The 16,351-nt window shown below is 43.9% G+C and overlaps 1 protein-coding gene across 1 annotated transcript; it reads left to right on the top strand.

Annotated features, from left to right (window-relative positions):
- Positions 1 to 10,906: 10,906 nt before the first annotated feature.
- On the top strand, positions 10,907 to 11,425 carry CCR75_004808 (uncharacterized protein; the record flags this gene model as incomplete). The annotated part of the gene is made up of 1 exon (XM_067962894.1): positions 10,907 to 11,425. The coding sequence occupies one exon, from the start codon at positions 10,907 to 10,909 to the stop codon at positions 11,423 to 11,425; it is 519 nt and encodes a 172-aa protein (XP_067817299.1).
- Between the last annotated feature and the right edge of the window lie 4,926 nt (positions 11,426 to 16,351).

The raw sequence follows: 16,351 nt of genomic DNA, 5'->3' as shown, positions 1-16,351 counted from the left end.
GCGTTCCTTTGAGGGTATCCAGCAAAGCTTGATGCAGTCGTCAATCCTAGCGATTGCGGACCAAGACAGACCATTTCATGTAGTCTGTGACGCCAGTGATCTCGCAATCGGCTGTTAATTTTTGCAATATGACATAGAAGACGCGCCCTGCGTCGTCTGCTATCAGTCGCAACAGCTTGACTGACTAAGTGCAATGTATGACGACGAGAAAGGCCTTGCCATGAAATGTGCACTGACTAAGTTAAGGGTCTATATCTTAAGAAAGAAACTGTTCATTGTTTCTACGGACCATGCGTCATAATACATGACCGTAAACAGTCCATACTTCTCGCAAAGAGTGGCGAAATGGTTTTTTTGCGGAGTATATCTTGTTCGCGAAATGCAAGCCCGGGCGACTTGACGAAAAATTGCGGATGCGCTTCCACGCCGGCCTGATATTGAACCGGTTGCTCAAATCAACAGTGAGGATGAGCCCACTGTTGCAACAATAAGTGTTCCGTCGTCGACAGTAATTGACGACATAAGAAGAGCCTATCATGAAGATAAGGCTCTTAAAGATTTAATGGATCACTCAATCTATCATAACAATCCTTGAAAGGATTGTTGAAAATGCATCGATCTTCAACAGATTGATACATGGGTTACGTTGTGTCGTCATTCCCAGTCATAATGCTTTTTGCAACTACGCATCGTTTATAAGTACATAAGCGGGCATCGTTGACATGAGAAGACTTATCTCACAGTGGACGAAAATTCTAATAACCTAGCCAGCATGAAATCGTACGCAAGTACATAAGTGCTTGCGATGGTTTTTAAACAAGCAAAACCTACTCCTTTGAAATATGCTCCGTTACAACCTCTGCATAGTGTTGGTAGTCCGTATCAATGGCTTCGTCTTCGATTTCAGGGTGGAGTGCCGGCAAAATGTATTTAAATCATTTAGAAATACAGTAAGCAATGTCAACTTCACACCATCGTAATACAGATCGTCAGATAGATAGAACATGTAAATCGTGTCCTCGAAGAGATACTTCGAGGGTATGTTTACTCGCTTACGAGTTGGAGAGAGTTTTTGCCGATGGCTGAATTTGCCATCAATAATTCGTGCATTTTTCAATAAAAAAATATCGATTTTCGTGAACAGCTAACGCTGTTTTAGTCAAAGTTGAGTTCAAGATAGGGAGGGACTTGGTCGAGCAAATACGTATCTGGCTCTTGCTCATCACATATTGACCCACCAGTTGATATGAAAGATACCGTTATGGACCTAGTCACCATAAAAGAAAACAGCTCAGTTATAGCAAAGAGGCTATTGCTAATTTTATGTGCTGAAATTTTTAGCATCTACAATGGTAGTACCAGTGAAATCAATGATACTCTCACTGATAAGAAATATGATGTCTTCGCAGTACGCACCGGGCATACTGAAAGAAAAAAAAAGTGTTGGCAGGACAATTCCTGCTGGCTTGAGAAGCACTGGTCAAGCAGAATTTATCACTAATGCGGTGGACCGACCGAAGCGGAGGGCTGATAAAAATGAAAGATCAAGCGTTTTGTAATTTAAATTCAACGATCTAGTCCTAGTGTCTTCGATAAATGTACCTCAACTTGACTGGCGAATGTGGGTAGTAATAAATTGGTGCTGAATTATTATCGGCACATTCCGGGTAGTGCACCGCCAAAGAATTCATACATGATCTGGCTGCCTCGTAGTTTAAGCACGATCTTACCATTTATGCTGGCCGCGACCGTGCTTCCAGTAACAGGCTTCTTCCGGGTAAGATTCACACCAAAACCGCCCAAAATATCCGCCGGAGACCGATGGTTTTTGAATAGAGACAGAACATCTCAAAAAAGACGCTCCATATCATCCTTCAAGGATGCGATTTCTTGACGAGCTATCGCTGAAGGGCAAAGAGCGCCCATTCGGTTGACAATTGATCAACCGAAATCTTTGCCTTACAACCGCTTGATGCAAAGACAATTTCCCGTCGTCTGTAAGTCATGATGATCGCCACGTTCATGACCCAGGTCTCTTCGAAAATAGCGACGGTCGCGACTGTAATAACGTCGATGTTTGGGCCTGACAAAAAAATTGGACCCAATTCACTCTCCTCATCATCATTCATTGATGAATACATATGATGAGAAACGCTTTACTACTGAGCGCTTTTTGAACAATCGCGAGGAGAGCGGGGTTCAAACGAATTATTTTGCTCGTTAGCGAGGGTATCCACCCTCGCATGAAAGTTGGAAGCATCGCTCCCCACTAAGAAAATATGTTTCGGGTCTCGTTGAACAGTACAATGAGACTCGTGCTTTGTCTCACGAAAGCCATCGGAAAACGACTGCTTTGCGCGCTTGTAAAAGATTGTAAGTAATTAATTTCTTCGCGCATCTCAGAAGAGATGCACATCCTCCAATGGGTTCCTTTAGGGAGAACGCCTTCGAAGGGGACATGGACTGCACTCTTATCGCAGCAGGGACATTTGTATTTCTTCACGAAAGGCGAGGTACGCCTGCCTCTCTAGAAAAACCCTGCAGTTAATAGATGCATTATTTATGGACCTATTTACAAATATATGGTATATGGTCATGTGTCGTAGTAACCAGACAGTCAAGCCGGGCGTTGCTGCCTACGCTTTGAACAGTTCTATAAATATTTCTTAAAGCAAGGGCGTTACATACGTGACACGCTTGTCAGTGAATCATCGATGCCGGAAAATGCATCGATGAAGAATTCATTTTCATCTTCACTAGGATTGTGAAGCGTGGATAAGTCAAACTACGGGTTCTGATACCGGTCGTAGGTCAGATCAGACAAACAAGTTGCCCTTTGAGAGCATTTATTGGTTCACTTGAAGAGTAACAGGCAACGTATTGCAGTGGAGTATTAGATTATTATCATGGTAATAATTTAATACTCCACTGCAATACGATTCCAATATTACCATAAACGATAATGTTGTAGCAACAAGACATCCAGTTAATTAAGTTTAAATTAACCCCACCAGTCGCAGCTAAACGCACAAATAAGCAGTGCGCAAGGAGGCGCTATACGTTGTATCTTATTTCTACATTAAAGTTAATAGGTAAGAAAGGCTTTACATAGCAACTTAATAGATTGATAAAGAAGGAATGGACCTCTGGTAGCTAAAATTCGTTATTTATTAGAGCCTTCCTCTGCACGTCGTGTACGTGAAGTATCCGGAGACACCTCACCTTCACTGTTTCTGCAACAGGCTAAAGTGCCTACGCGTTAAGTGTACTTAACTAAAATTCAATTATTTTATATCAAGTATATCATATTAGTTCACAGATTGACCCACCCTTGTACGGAACCTACCAACAAGTGCAGAGAGCGCCTTAACAGTCCTATTGAGAGCCTAGTTCCGAGCCTGCTCACGCCTAAGCTCATCTTGCGTCTTTAAAACGAACTCCGCCGCAGCATGGCTATTTGCCTCGTACGCGGCCATTCGCTGTCCGAGCACAATCGCCTCAAACTGCTTTAACTGAGCAACAAGACTCAGACTCAGATAGACTTCTCAAGAGCCTGGCCAGGGCTTGCTCACCAATTCCCTACACCAAATATTCAGCTACTCTCGATGATGTTCGGAGAGGTGGGGTAAATGAGCCCATTCGATATTGAGGCCATCCTCAATTACGCGCTCAGAGATGCTGCTGTCGGAAGGATTTAATGTGCTACCAAGGTAGGTGGGCCCTGAAGCTGCCTCGCACTACAAGCACCTTAAGCACAGCGATGAATCGGTTTGAACGCCTTCTCTCACGTGCGCTGAGGTAGCTGGTGAGCGCTTAAAGCGACCACACAAAACAAACTTGTACCTTAGAACAAGTGTCGTTGGGGGAGCGTTTATCCGTCTTCATGCGCGCGCTTTATATCAAGGAAGCAGTTTTAAGACTGATTTATAGTTAATATAATTAAGTATAAAACCTTTTACCCGATCAAAAGATGCCATCTTGAAGATGTGCATCTTAAGATGGCGATCGTATTGTTCAGAATATAATAGCTTGGGGATACGCTGACATCATCTCTTTCAATGTGAATGCAGCTTTGTGCATCAAAAATACAAGGGTTGTTGGAAGGCAAGCTCCAAGAAAATGAACCAACCAATTAGTACGAATATTTGTTAAATAATCGTATTTATGCCGAACGGCAATTAAAGGTTTTATTTCCTGATTTCTCCTGCCGTGAAAATTTGTAGCCAGATAGAGGATAATGCAAATAATTCCACTCCCTTTTGACTCTTTTGATGTGTCCTGCTGAGGTTGATTCAAATGGACCCACCCAAGTTTGATGGAACAGCAGCGTACACAGCTGTCCACTGGCTGTCAGCCGTGGAGCAATGCTGTAGGGCGCGACTCATTGAAGCCGACATTCGGATGGTGTCGCATGCCATGTCACACTGGCGCGTTAAGGTCTCAGAGTGGGCTTTATCGGCACTTATGCGGACGGTAAGGCGTTCCCTTCATGAGCAACCTTTAAATAAAGATACGCGCCATATACAGCCGCCGAACAACCAATGTTGCTTCAAGCGCGCTTCTTCAGAGCGCGATAGGAGAAGCGATCAGGAAATGAGCTTGCTGGCGGCGTCCATCAGTGAGGGTCTGATACCGGAACACATCAAGATGCCCACGTTCATGAACGAACTGCGGCAATGCCCATCGCGACAGACCCGTTTTAGAAAGGTGCCGTCGACGATGGAAGAGGCAATCCAAATTGCCTTAGTTGAAGAACTTAACTTCAGCGGTGCCTCGGCGACAGCTTGGTATTAGCCGTCGGCCGAAAGTTTAAATGCCACACAGATGGAGTTGGGCAATGCAGACGTATTCTGCTACAAGCGCGGCAAGCGCGGCAAGCACGGCCATATAATACCTCACTGCTAGACAAACGTCCAGGCTCTACCCGAAGAGTGATGGCAAGAACCAGCGTGCGAGACGCGTGAGCTCTGCAATGACCGCTGAGGGTTTAAGAAATGCAGGAGCGCAGTAGTGGCGAGATACCCTACTGACGCGGACTCTGAAGCTACCCCTAAGTTCAAGTTATTGAAAACGGGAAGCATAGTCCTTGAGGTTCCGAAAGTTCTGACCTCAACCCTGCTGGTCTAAAGCGCTCGAGTACGAGGCTATGATCATGTGGTGACCCTTCTCGCGGATTCGGGTGCATCACAGAATTCCGTGAAACTCGGGGCTCTAAAACAGAGACCGGTGGTGTTTAAGTCGCTTTGCCAGAATGGGAAGTGATCGTTCGTGTAGCGAACGGCGCCCGTAGAGTTCAAGTTGAACACGCCTTCAGCTTGAATGACTTCTCGTGTAGCGAGAAGCTCACAGTGTAAGATATGGAGAGTCCGTATGACCTCATCCTAGGCCTGTCATGGTTAGCAAAATACCAAACATGGATAGACTGACGTGCACGCACAGTTGCTAATCTACCAGGACACCAGAAAGGTTGTACTGGGTGGTTAGATCTTTCTTCGGAAGGAACCGCGTACTGATAGTACGGGGGAGCGAACCATCGTACCACGGAGGATGCGTTCGCATCCTTTCGCGGCAGTTCTATTGTGTACCCATTGCCTCTGCGATACAGTACACGGAAGGCTCCATGAACTTGTGTGTAGTAGTTTACTACTTCCTACATCAGTGACTACATCCTTAGGTAAGTTTACCGTGGACATTAATACTAGATCTGTAATTTTAGACGAAAGAACATTTGCTCTTCCATGTTTGTCTGCGTCATGTTTCTACCGGTTCACTGCATTAATAATTGAATCCTGTACAAAACGACTAGTGATTCTCGAGCCAGCAGAAATTCCTCTGCTGACTCATTTGTTTTGTCTTTTTCTGTGCGCTTTGTGCGCACTGCTATGAGATTTAACTCATCTTCGATGTCGGTTGCTTCGAAATCGACATCATTCTGGTCGTCGGAAATTTCGACGCGTGATGAGCATGACCCAGAGCTGGTTTTGCTCGTGCGAGTCCACCCCCGATAGCGCTAGCTCGCATGAGCAGTTGATAGTAATTTATGACTAAGTCAAGTGCATTGTACATTGCACGTCCCACCATATTGTTCTGAAGAACACCCTTTCTAGGAGTGGGGGTTTGTGCTGGTATAGTAGCAGCATTAAGCTTATTATAAGCATGAACAATGCGCCATTTGCCATTTGGCTTTTTGAAACATAATGTCGGTATCAAATAGGGAGATATGCTCTCTCGTACCATTCCCGCCTCGTGCTTAGCACGGAAGAAATCGTCAATGACGTCACATTGTTCCCTTGGTAAAGGCCACTGTCATGTGACACAGTATTAATTCCCGGACAAAGTCAATTTTATGACGTACACCTAGATCCGGAGTAAAACAGATGGTGAATTGGTACATACCACATCTTGAAATTCCCTAATCAAGCAATAAAATGAATCCTTAGGATTTTTGAAGGATCAATGACCCACTCCGCGCACTTAGTGCAGCTTTTGTGTCATCTAGGACTGATTCGTCCAGAAGTGACGATGAGTTTAACATAATTGTAGGTCGAATGACCACTATCTCAGATAAGTTGCCAGCTTTTAAGGCTTAAGCGCCCTCATCGGTAGACATTTTATCTAGCTCTAAAAGATGGGTTCCGGTCTATTAGACGGAACCCTTGTGCTCGAAGTGCTTGTTCGGTAAACAGGCGTGCAAACGCGAGCAGATTTAAAGTCGAACACAGCGCGTAGCGCTATGGCAACTGCCTCTTCGAAGGTAGCAGGATGAGATCGGAATAATTCCGTCCGGGCAACGCCCTCATTAAGGCCCCCAATAAAAATTGTTAAGACAATTGCTTCTTGGTCTTGACGCATAGATGCAATGAGGGTTCTCAACTCCTGGACAATGTCCCCTAGGGTTCGTTTACCCCGTCGATTCGCTAGGAGCCGTGCTCGCATGCAAAAAGCCTGATCAGGCTGTGCAAACATGTTAGTCATCTGCTGTTTCAGCAAATCCCATTAAGGAGAAGCGTCATTTATGGACGTAATGCACGATAGTGCCCACTCCATCGCTCTACCTTTCTTTCTCTTTTCCCTCACAAGTGCAGCTGGAGGGTGACCTTCCGGCTCTGAGTCAGGTACAGAGATGTACCGAGTTGGTATAGATGCCGCTAAGTAGTCCTGTACCTGACCGATCAGGGAGGCTTCGTATCGCATCAAGACTTCAGGCCTTGCATGGACGACCTCTGGTCCTTGGGAGATAATGAATTCCACGTGTTGAAGCCCAAATAACGTTTTGAGGTTGTCATACGCTGTTCGTTGCGCTTCTGACAATTCTGGAATCTCTTCCATTTTAATGAGGGTTTAGTCTCTTAAAGCCTAGGGCGTAGATTGACTACGAGTGCTACCAGGTGTAGTGAAGCTACCTCGCTCCTAAAGTCAGAGGAAGACTTTTAGACTTAAACAGTCTCTTAGTTCTATTGAGCTAAAGAAATTAACAACTCAGGGAGTCGTACAAGCTATAAAGCTTAATGAATCCTAGTTCAAGGGATTCAGGGGTTCGTAGATTCAAGTGGCAAACAAGTGCCCAAGAGTATATACCTTAGAAAGGCTTCTATCTCTTAACATCAATGGTCAAGTCTTAGGAAGGATCTTAACGCTTTAAGGTCGAAAGAGGAACTGCACTTTATTTAATTATTTATTCTAGAAACCTTACCCTAGCTAATTTAAAGTAGATTATGGCCGCCAGATTCATATCTGGCGGCGACCACATTTATTACCCATAACAAATGGAATTTAAGTAGTTAACTATTTTGGAATTTGATAAAAGGGTATTTTACTTATAAAGTAAATGTACTACAACAACGTTTCTTCAGCCGATGTGTGCCTCATTACAATGACCCTCTAGCGACTGGCGACGAATAAAGTTTATTCGATGCTCCACGGTCCACTAGGGCTCTAAGTATGACAAATCATATGTCACATTCAACTTCAAGGTGTCGCCAGGTGCATAGACATGTATTGGCTGTGTGTCTGGAGCAACTTTCGTCAAGAGATTTGCAATTCGCTTGAGGTTGCTGGATTAGCAGGGCGTTGCGCCCCTACTGACCCCAACTGTTTTGTTGCGGTTTCACAACAACGTCGTACCTGCGACCGTTGCATTTTTGAATTTGTCCATATTTACGTTCAGTACTTCTCGAAACTGGGCGCTGAGCACCACACGCATGAACTTAGTGCCTAACTTTTGACAGCAATTGTATCCCTGCAATTGCTTATTGTTCGAAAAGCGAAATATCTCGCATTCGGCGTGAGAGAGTTCCAAAGGTTTTGATCCTCCAAGCTCTTGTCTTCTCGGAGGACAATACGATGATGAACTAGCTTGAGCCTGTCTCAAGCTAAAGTCTTCCTGTTCCGCTACGTATATTGCTTCTTCAAGCGTATCCAGTTTCAAGCGGAACAGATGGGTCTTTACGCGACCATCCATAAGACATTGCATGAGCACCGTAACCAACGTGTGTTCATGAACTGGGTTGTTCGTGATACAACTCGCTAAGAGTCGTATGTGTTGTGCATAAGCGTGAACATAACGCTTTCCTTGCTTGAGTTACAGAAGCTCTGATCGAGCTCTGAACTCAGCCCTAGGCGGTTCAAATGTCTGTTTGAGCCGGGCTATATAAGCCTCTAGAAAGGTAAATACGTATGGGTCGCGCAACTTAAGGCCTAGTGCCCAAGTTTTGGTACGACCTGCCAAATTTGATTAACCAAATGTGACATGCATTTGCTCGTCGACGATGTGGCGAGCCTTCGCGCACTTCGACGAACCACCTTAAAAGGGAGTCCTCTACGACTCCCCTATACTTAGAGATGTCAATCTTTAAGGTTTCGGAACGACGCGTTTGTGTCATCCCAGGTACAGGGGTCTGTACCTGTTGCAACCTCAACAGTTCTGCCTGTTGAAAGCCTTGCTTAATCAGCAAGGCTACTTTTTCCTTCGCCTCATCAAGTTCATGTTGCATTAACTTGGCGATGGCTGAATGGAGGGCGTCTCTGTCCAAACCCGACAGCATGGCCAGGATAGCATCATTCCCTACGGTCGAACTCATTTTGTCTGACCGCGAACTTGGCGATGGCTAAAAGGAGGGCGTCTCTATCCAAACCGGACAGCATGGCTAGGATAGCATCATTCCCTGCGGTCGATCTCATTCGTTCGACCGCACTCCTTTCTACATCATTTAGAAAGGAGTAGCTATCACGCGAAATATGATGCGTTTTTTTCATCATCAGCTGACATGTCCATGTTAGATGATGGAACAGTGATCCTTGGACGGAATACAAAGTTCTACCAGGGTTAAACGGGGCACTGTCGACTTGTACTGCTTCAGTTCAAGTCTACTTTGCACTGCAGTGCAAGTTGTGCCACATGTCACTTCACGTACACTAGTACATGCAGAGAAAGACTCTTTTAAAAGACTTGCTTTTAAGAGGGTTGAAAATAAACTGTATTTAACAGTATTAAGTTCTTCTGTTTCTGTCTATTTAATAGTAACTTAATTATAAACTAATACAAAATATATAATAAAGTCTTATCTGTCTCTCTCTTTGCCCGCGTCCAGCCGCTGACTGGACTGCGGAGCAAGTAGATATAAAGGCATATATCTACCAATGAATAAGCTTTTCGAATGTTACTATGTAAAGTAATGCTGTCCAAATATTATCTACCTTTTAGAATATGAATTGAGGGAACCGGTGTAGGCACAGACCCCTTTTGGTATAGTGTGGCTGTATCGGTTCCTAAATGTTATTTGGGGGGGGTTCCAAAGTCCAAAAAAGGCTAAAGACGACTCGAAAGGAATAATCGTTGATTTTTTGCGGTATAACGGAATGATGAAAATGTTTTATGTTGCCACACTTTTTATCTGTTTATTTATTTGAAACAAATAGATGAAAGGTGTGGCTAAACAAAAGGCGGGTATGCCTTTACCGGCTTGTACATTATTATCAACATAAATCAAGTAGCAGGATTGTTGTTTTTAGTTGTTGTTATACGGAAGAATCGCCTGCTCAGGTAAATTGTGGAGATGGTGGTTGGTCAACGACAAGATATAACATACCACCGCAAGGACTTGTACGTCTAATTAATAAGCAAGAGCAATGAGGGAACTTCCTTTTACATCATAATTGTATTGACTTCTTCTTTTAGCGATGGCATAGCTTTTCTGAAACTTAATTATGCGTACGCCAACTAAGATGGAATGAAATAGCAGCTGAACACGGTCCCGCATTGGGCTTGACTATGGACACATAAATTGTTGTCAGAAGGCTAATAAACACTGCAGCTCCGTCAAATAGCATACATGAACGCTAGCTAGCCGTGAAAGAGTAGATTTTCAATTTTTATTTGTATAATGTAGAAGGCTTGTTCTTATGTGAGGCTACCAAAGCATCGGGTTTCCAGCATCTCTATAGAAGCTTTTTTGATTCAGTATAATTCGTTACAATGTTGGCCATAGAGTGCATTGCTTACGATGATGACCTTGTCTCTTCACGATGCTGACCAAAGAGAACATTGCTTAACTCTTCTGTAAAAACGAGTCTCCATCTCATATGTTGCGCACTTTATTTAGGGTAAATGGCAATAATCTTAAATTATTAGCCGGTATAGACGCGTTAAAGGCAATCCCGTATTTGCTATAGATTCGAGACGTTCGATTATATTTGAAGTTGATGTCTTTTGTATAAGCAGAGATTCCTCGCAAGGTAATTTCTCATGAGTACACCGCAACATCTGTCCATACGCCTGTTCCTGCCATGCATTGTGTAGAATGCAAGCTGATAAAGTAATTTCCATAACTTCGGTGGCCGTCACAATTACGACATTAACGAATCTGCCGTCTTTCGAGAAAGGATGGTGAGCTTCTTTTATCCGATTATGGCGACCGTGGTACTTCTGTCAGGCAGCAGCAATGCCGAAAATATAAGAAACCTCGCCACGACTGGCCAAGTTGCTTACCAGTTTGGCTTAACACATGGCTCCCAAGCAGGCGGTGTACCCTTTAGCGTCCAACCAGCACTGAATGAGCAAATTGCAACCATTAGGCTCAATACTGGAAGGCGCGTCGATGGTATGACGATAATTTACCAACAAATTTCGACTAAAAGGCTTCGTGATCCATTGCACATTGGAACTTCTTATTTAAGCCATGGTGGTAAGTATGAACTCAATTTACTCGACGGCGAATTCGTCTCGCGCGTTGAGGTACATGCAATAGTGATGAAAAAGCGCAAGCGCATCTCGTTCATCCAAATTACGACGAGCAAGGGCAGAAGCATCTGGGGCGGAACTGAAACGAACGATAAAGTCACTTATGAAAATGGAAAAAAACTGGCGGGATTTCATGGTACTGCTGGTGCCGAAATTGATTCGATCGGTCCCATTTGGATGCCTTAGAATGTGCATCCACATTTTATCCCGAGATGCGCCTGCTGCAGGCACATCTTAAATATGAGTGAAATTGCTTACTGTTTTAGAGGCCAGAGGCATTTTAAGTCTTGTTTTGTTGGATAATTCATATACAGTGCAGTTTATGTCATTAAATATTCTTGTTATGTTTACCGAACCGATCCATGAAACCTATAGCTCAAAAAATACCTTGATATTCTGCTGGTTTGCAGACCTACTAGATATAAAATTCTTTTTCTCCTATGAATAAACATTGCCACTGCATAGCATCTTTATTTAAAGCTAATGATATAATTAATAAAGCCATTCCACACAGTAGAAATTAAAGCTAGCCAAGGCAGCGCCAATCTATCTTTTGCCATGATATGGAATTTGCCGCAGCCTTCTCACTTAAAAAACAAGTGCAAAACTGGTCGAAGCAAAAGTATAAAATTCTTGCGAGGGTGGTATCCATTTACGATTTACGGGTCTCGGGATACCTCTTTTTAATAAAGTAGTGCATCTAAGCCCGATAAATTGCCTGAAAGGGATGTTGTCGCTCAGGTGGAGTTATCGGCTGCCACCCGCACCAAGAACGTAAAAGTGTTTATGTTTTTGTTTTGTCTTATCATTAAGTCGGCATTTAGCATGACGCCACTCTATTGTATTGTGCCTAATTGATTTAGGGAATTGCTATATTCACAACCTTATTCCTTAAATTTACACCTATTATTATTTGTGCGAGGGAGATGATTTTACGCTTACCACAGCGACCCGATTTCTGGTCCACTGACACTTGATAGTCGCAACTTTGTTGCATGGGAAATAGCCTGAGAAGGTGATGTTGACTAATAAGTATATATAGAGCTAATATTATGAAATCGAAGATGATGCCAAAAACGTGCAAGACTCCGTGCGACCAATGTAGTAGCCAGCGAGCGCACGACCTTTGCTGTGAAAAGCTTGGAGACCGTGCATGACGCGTTGATTGTCGATGACCATCATTTCACCCACCTTTAGTTTAGTACATAATTTCATCTCTGGTCGACGAAGAATCTCAAGCGCCTTGCAAAATGTAACCACTTGGTCACAATTTAAGTGCGTCAGCGGGGCACAGTCATTGTCATTGTAGCGAGGTGTCCCTTACATAACTATTATTTTTCTATATGAGGAACAATAAATATTATTTCCTATGAAAGGACATAAATAAAAAAAGTACAAAATTATTATTTTTATTAATTTTAGATCAAATAGTTCCAATTTTACCAAATTTGGTATTATTGATGCAATAAGACATTATCTCTATTGATTGGTTGATTTATGTCAAAATCCCGCCAATTGTTTCAAGACACGATTGTGCGGTGCGCAAGGAGGCGCCATACTTCGTAAAATATTAATATAATAAGTTCAGTAGTAGATTGAAGATCGTTACGTAAAAATCTAATTATATAAATACAGCTATACTTTTCCCTAATTCTAAATTCATTGAATTACCTTTTGGTAGCTAAAAGACCCTTTGCTACCTAGAAACCTTCCCCTGTACTCTTGTGTACGTGAAATTTCGAGGCACTGTAATCAGTGTACGGCTAATTAGTACTTACCAGTACTAGTGAAAGATGCCCCGTTACAGTCATTGTGGCGAAACTGCGTGGTATTGCCAGCATAGCCTAATCCAAAGAGGGGTTCTATTATGGCCAAGTGAGCGTTATTGTCCACAGTAAAATACGGAAGAGACATTTCACTTCAATATTGGAAAGCCTCGTGTTCAAGCGTTTGATCGACGTGTAACGCGTCAATATAGCGACTTTAACGCCCTTGTCCGTCTGGTCGACACAACTAAAGATTTGCAAGCCAGGAGGAGTGCTCATATACGTTCTGTCGGTGTGATGGAGTAGCTGTAGATTTGTCGCTGCAGTATTTTGCAATCCTCGGCATCATTATGCGGATTAGTTGTCCACATGGTGCCATAGATCGTGCGTACCACGATCCAATCTTTGTTGTGAATTATTCGGTGTCTTCCATGGTGCTTGGCGTACCAACCACTATACATGTTCAAGTCACGCATGAGCGGCACAATATTGGCTACACACTTGGCAAAGTCGTGCTTTGGCAACTTTAAGTCGGCACCAGCCCACAACCTCTTGGTCGTTAGGCGCGGCTGGCTGTATTATTTCGGATGCGGGTGCGGTGGCACTATCTTCAGCAGTACTCACTTCAAAGAGAATGCGCATGTTCACGCAGCAATTTCGCGTGATATTAGCTCCTTTTGCGCACGGTGACGCGCACAGGGGCGTCCCAGTCAATAACTACCGGGTTTCCAGCGTCCGTGACATAAAGTCTTTAAAATGGCATGTTTAATGGGATATAGGGCCGTAGTGAGCTGGCGCTGTTGCGTCGCCGGATGCATTTAGTGTAACGGTGTAATGGGGTGTATCGTTACATTAAATTAACACTCAAAGGTTATTAATTGATATATTATCTAAAAGGTAGATAATATTTGGAGGGTATTACTTTATATAATAATATTCAGAATTCTTATCCAAATAGGTATAGACCATCATACCTACTTATTTCGCAGACTAATCAGCTGTAGGAGTAATCAAAGAGAGAGTTACAGATAAGATAGAGATAAGAATTCATTTACATGTTTAGTATTAAATTATAATGAAGTTAGCATTTACAAAGATAGAACAAGAGACACTTAATTATATTTAATACATTTTCATTTTACCCTCTTAAAGCTAGTTGCCTTAAGCGAAGTCTTCCTCTGCACATACAGTGTACGTGAAATAACGTAGGGCATCACTCGCAACTGAAGCAGCGCGAAATGGACTTGTACTGAAGAAAGTACAAATCGTAGTGCACCGTTACACCTAGTAGCACTTTGTAGTCCGTCCAAGGACCACATTTCCCACATCTAACATGGACATGTTAGATGATACTGGGATAACGCATCACATTTCCCCTGAAAGATACTCCTTTCTAAGTGATATAGAAAGGAGTGCGGTTGAACGAATGAGTTCGACCGTAGGAAACGATGCAATCCTGGAATTGCTGTCCAACTTAGACAGAGATGCCCTACATTCAGCAATCGCCACGTTCATACAACGTGAACTTGACGAGATGATGGAAAAAGTAGCCTTGCTAAATCAGCAAGGCTCTAAACAGGCAGAACTGTTGAGGTTACAACAGGTACAGAACCCTGTACCTGGGATGACGCAAACACGTCGTCCCGAAACTTTAAAGATTGAAATCTCTAAGTATGGGGGAGTCGAAGAAGACTCCCTTTTGAGATGGTTTGTCGAGTTGGACGATGCCATAAGGGCACGTCACATCATCGACGAGCAAATGCAAGTCGCATTCGCTCAATCAAATCTGGCAGGTCGTGCCAAAACTTGGGCATTGGGCCTTAAGTTGCGCGACCCATACGTATGGGTCGCTAGAGCTTTTAAAACCCGACTCAAAAAGACGTTTGAACCACCAAGGGCTGAGTCAGAGCTCGTTCAGAGCTTCTGAAACTCAAGCAAGGCAAGCGTGATGTTCACGCATATACCCAGCACATACGACTCTTAGCGAGTTGCATAACACATAACCCAGTCCATGAACACACGTTGATTACGATGTTCAAGCAAGGTCTTACGGATGGTCCCGTAAAGACCCACCTGTTCCGCCTGGAATTGGATACGCTTGAAGAAGCAATATCCGTTGCGGAACAGGAGGACTTTAGCTTGAGACAGGCTCAAGCAAGTTCGTCATCATATCGTCCTCCAAGACGACACGAGTTAGGAGGTCCAGAACCCATGGACCTTTCTTACGTCGAAAGCGAGAGGCCTCGCTTTCCGAACAATAAGCGATCGCAGAAATGCCATCGCTGCCAAAATTAGGACACTACGCTCATGAGTGTAGTGTCCCACGCCCAGCACTGAAAGGTACTGAACGTAATTTTGGACCGCATGCCAAAAAGGGCAACGGTCGCGTGTCCGACGTTGTTGCGAAATCGCAACAGCGAAGCGGTCCGCCAAGAAACGGTCGGGGTCAGTAGTGGCGCAACGTGCTACTGATCCAGCAACCTCAAGAGAATTCGCAAATCTCTTGACTAAGGTTGCTCCAGACACACAATCATTATGTGTCTCTGCACCTGGTGATGAGGTATCCCTCATCACCCTGAAGTTGAAAGTGACAAATGATTTGTCACTCAGAGCCCTAGTGGACTGCGGAGCGTCGAATAACTTTATTCGTCGCCAGTCACTAGAGGGTCGTAGGCTCAAATATGTTGAGCGCGACATCCCTCCAACGAGGATGACGGTGCGTCTAGCGACAGGCGCATCGATAACAGTAATGAAACGCGTAGTGAAATTTCACTACACGTTAAGAGATTTACAGTATGATGATGATTTCATCGTACTGGATTTGGATGACAAATTTGATGTCATCCTAGGTTTACCTTGGCTCAGAAAATACGAGCCAAGGATCAGCTGGCAGCATCGATCCGTAAAGATGCCTGCCACTTGTTCATCAGATGGCCATCTGATGAACGTCTTGGAGCGTCCACAAGCGTGTGGATGTACTACGAGTGAGTGCGATGGCCTCACTTGTGGTACGGTCGTTAGTACAACTGCACAAGATCACAGTGTGATTACCAATCACAATGTGGAGTCAGCTGCCGGCGGCTGTGTTAATGCACAGGCAGCGCCGAAGGTCCACCACTCGAAAAGGTCGAGTGGATTGAGACATGAATGTACGCTTAGTGGGCGACATTCAAGGAGTATACCGGTTGCCCAGAAAGGACAACACGATGATCCAAGGTCGAGTAGAGAGTCGACCGTAGTGGACCCGACTGTGATAGCGCAATCACACTCGGAAGACGTTGAGGGAAGAGGTCCCCACGTATTTGAGGAGAAATCCCCTCAAATGGTAGAAGTTACTAGACTTCTA

This window comes from Bremia lactucae, linkage group LG11 (assembly GCF_004359215.1).
Source record: "Bremia lactucae strain SF5 linkage group LG11, whole genome shotgun sequence".
Classification (NCBI taxonomy): Eukaryota; Oomycota; class Peronosporomycetes; order Peronosporales; family Peronosporaceae; genus Bremia; species Bremia lactucae.
The sequence above is the reverse complement of the archived record's forward strand: the minus strand, read 5'-3'. Positions and strand labels throughout refer to the sequence as shown.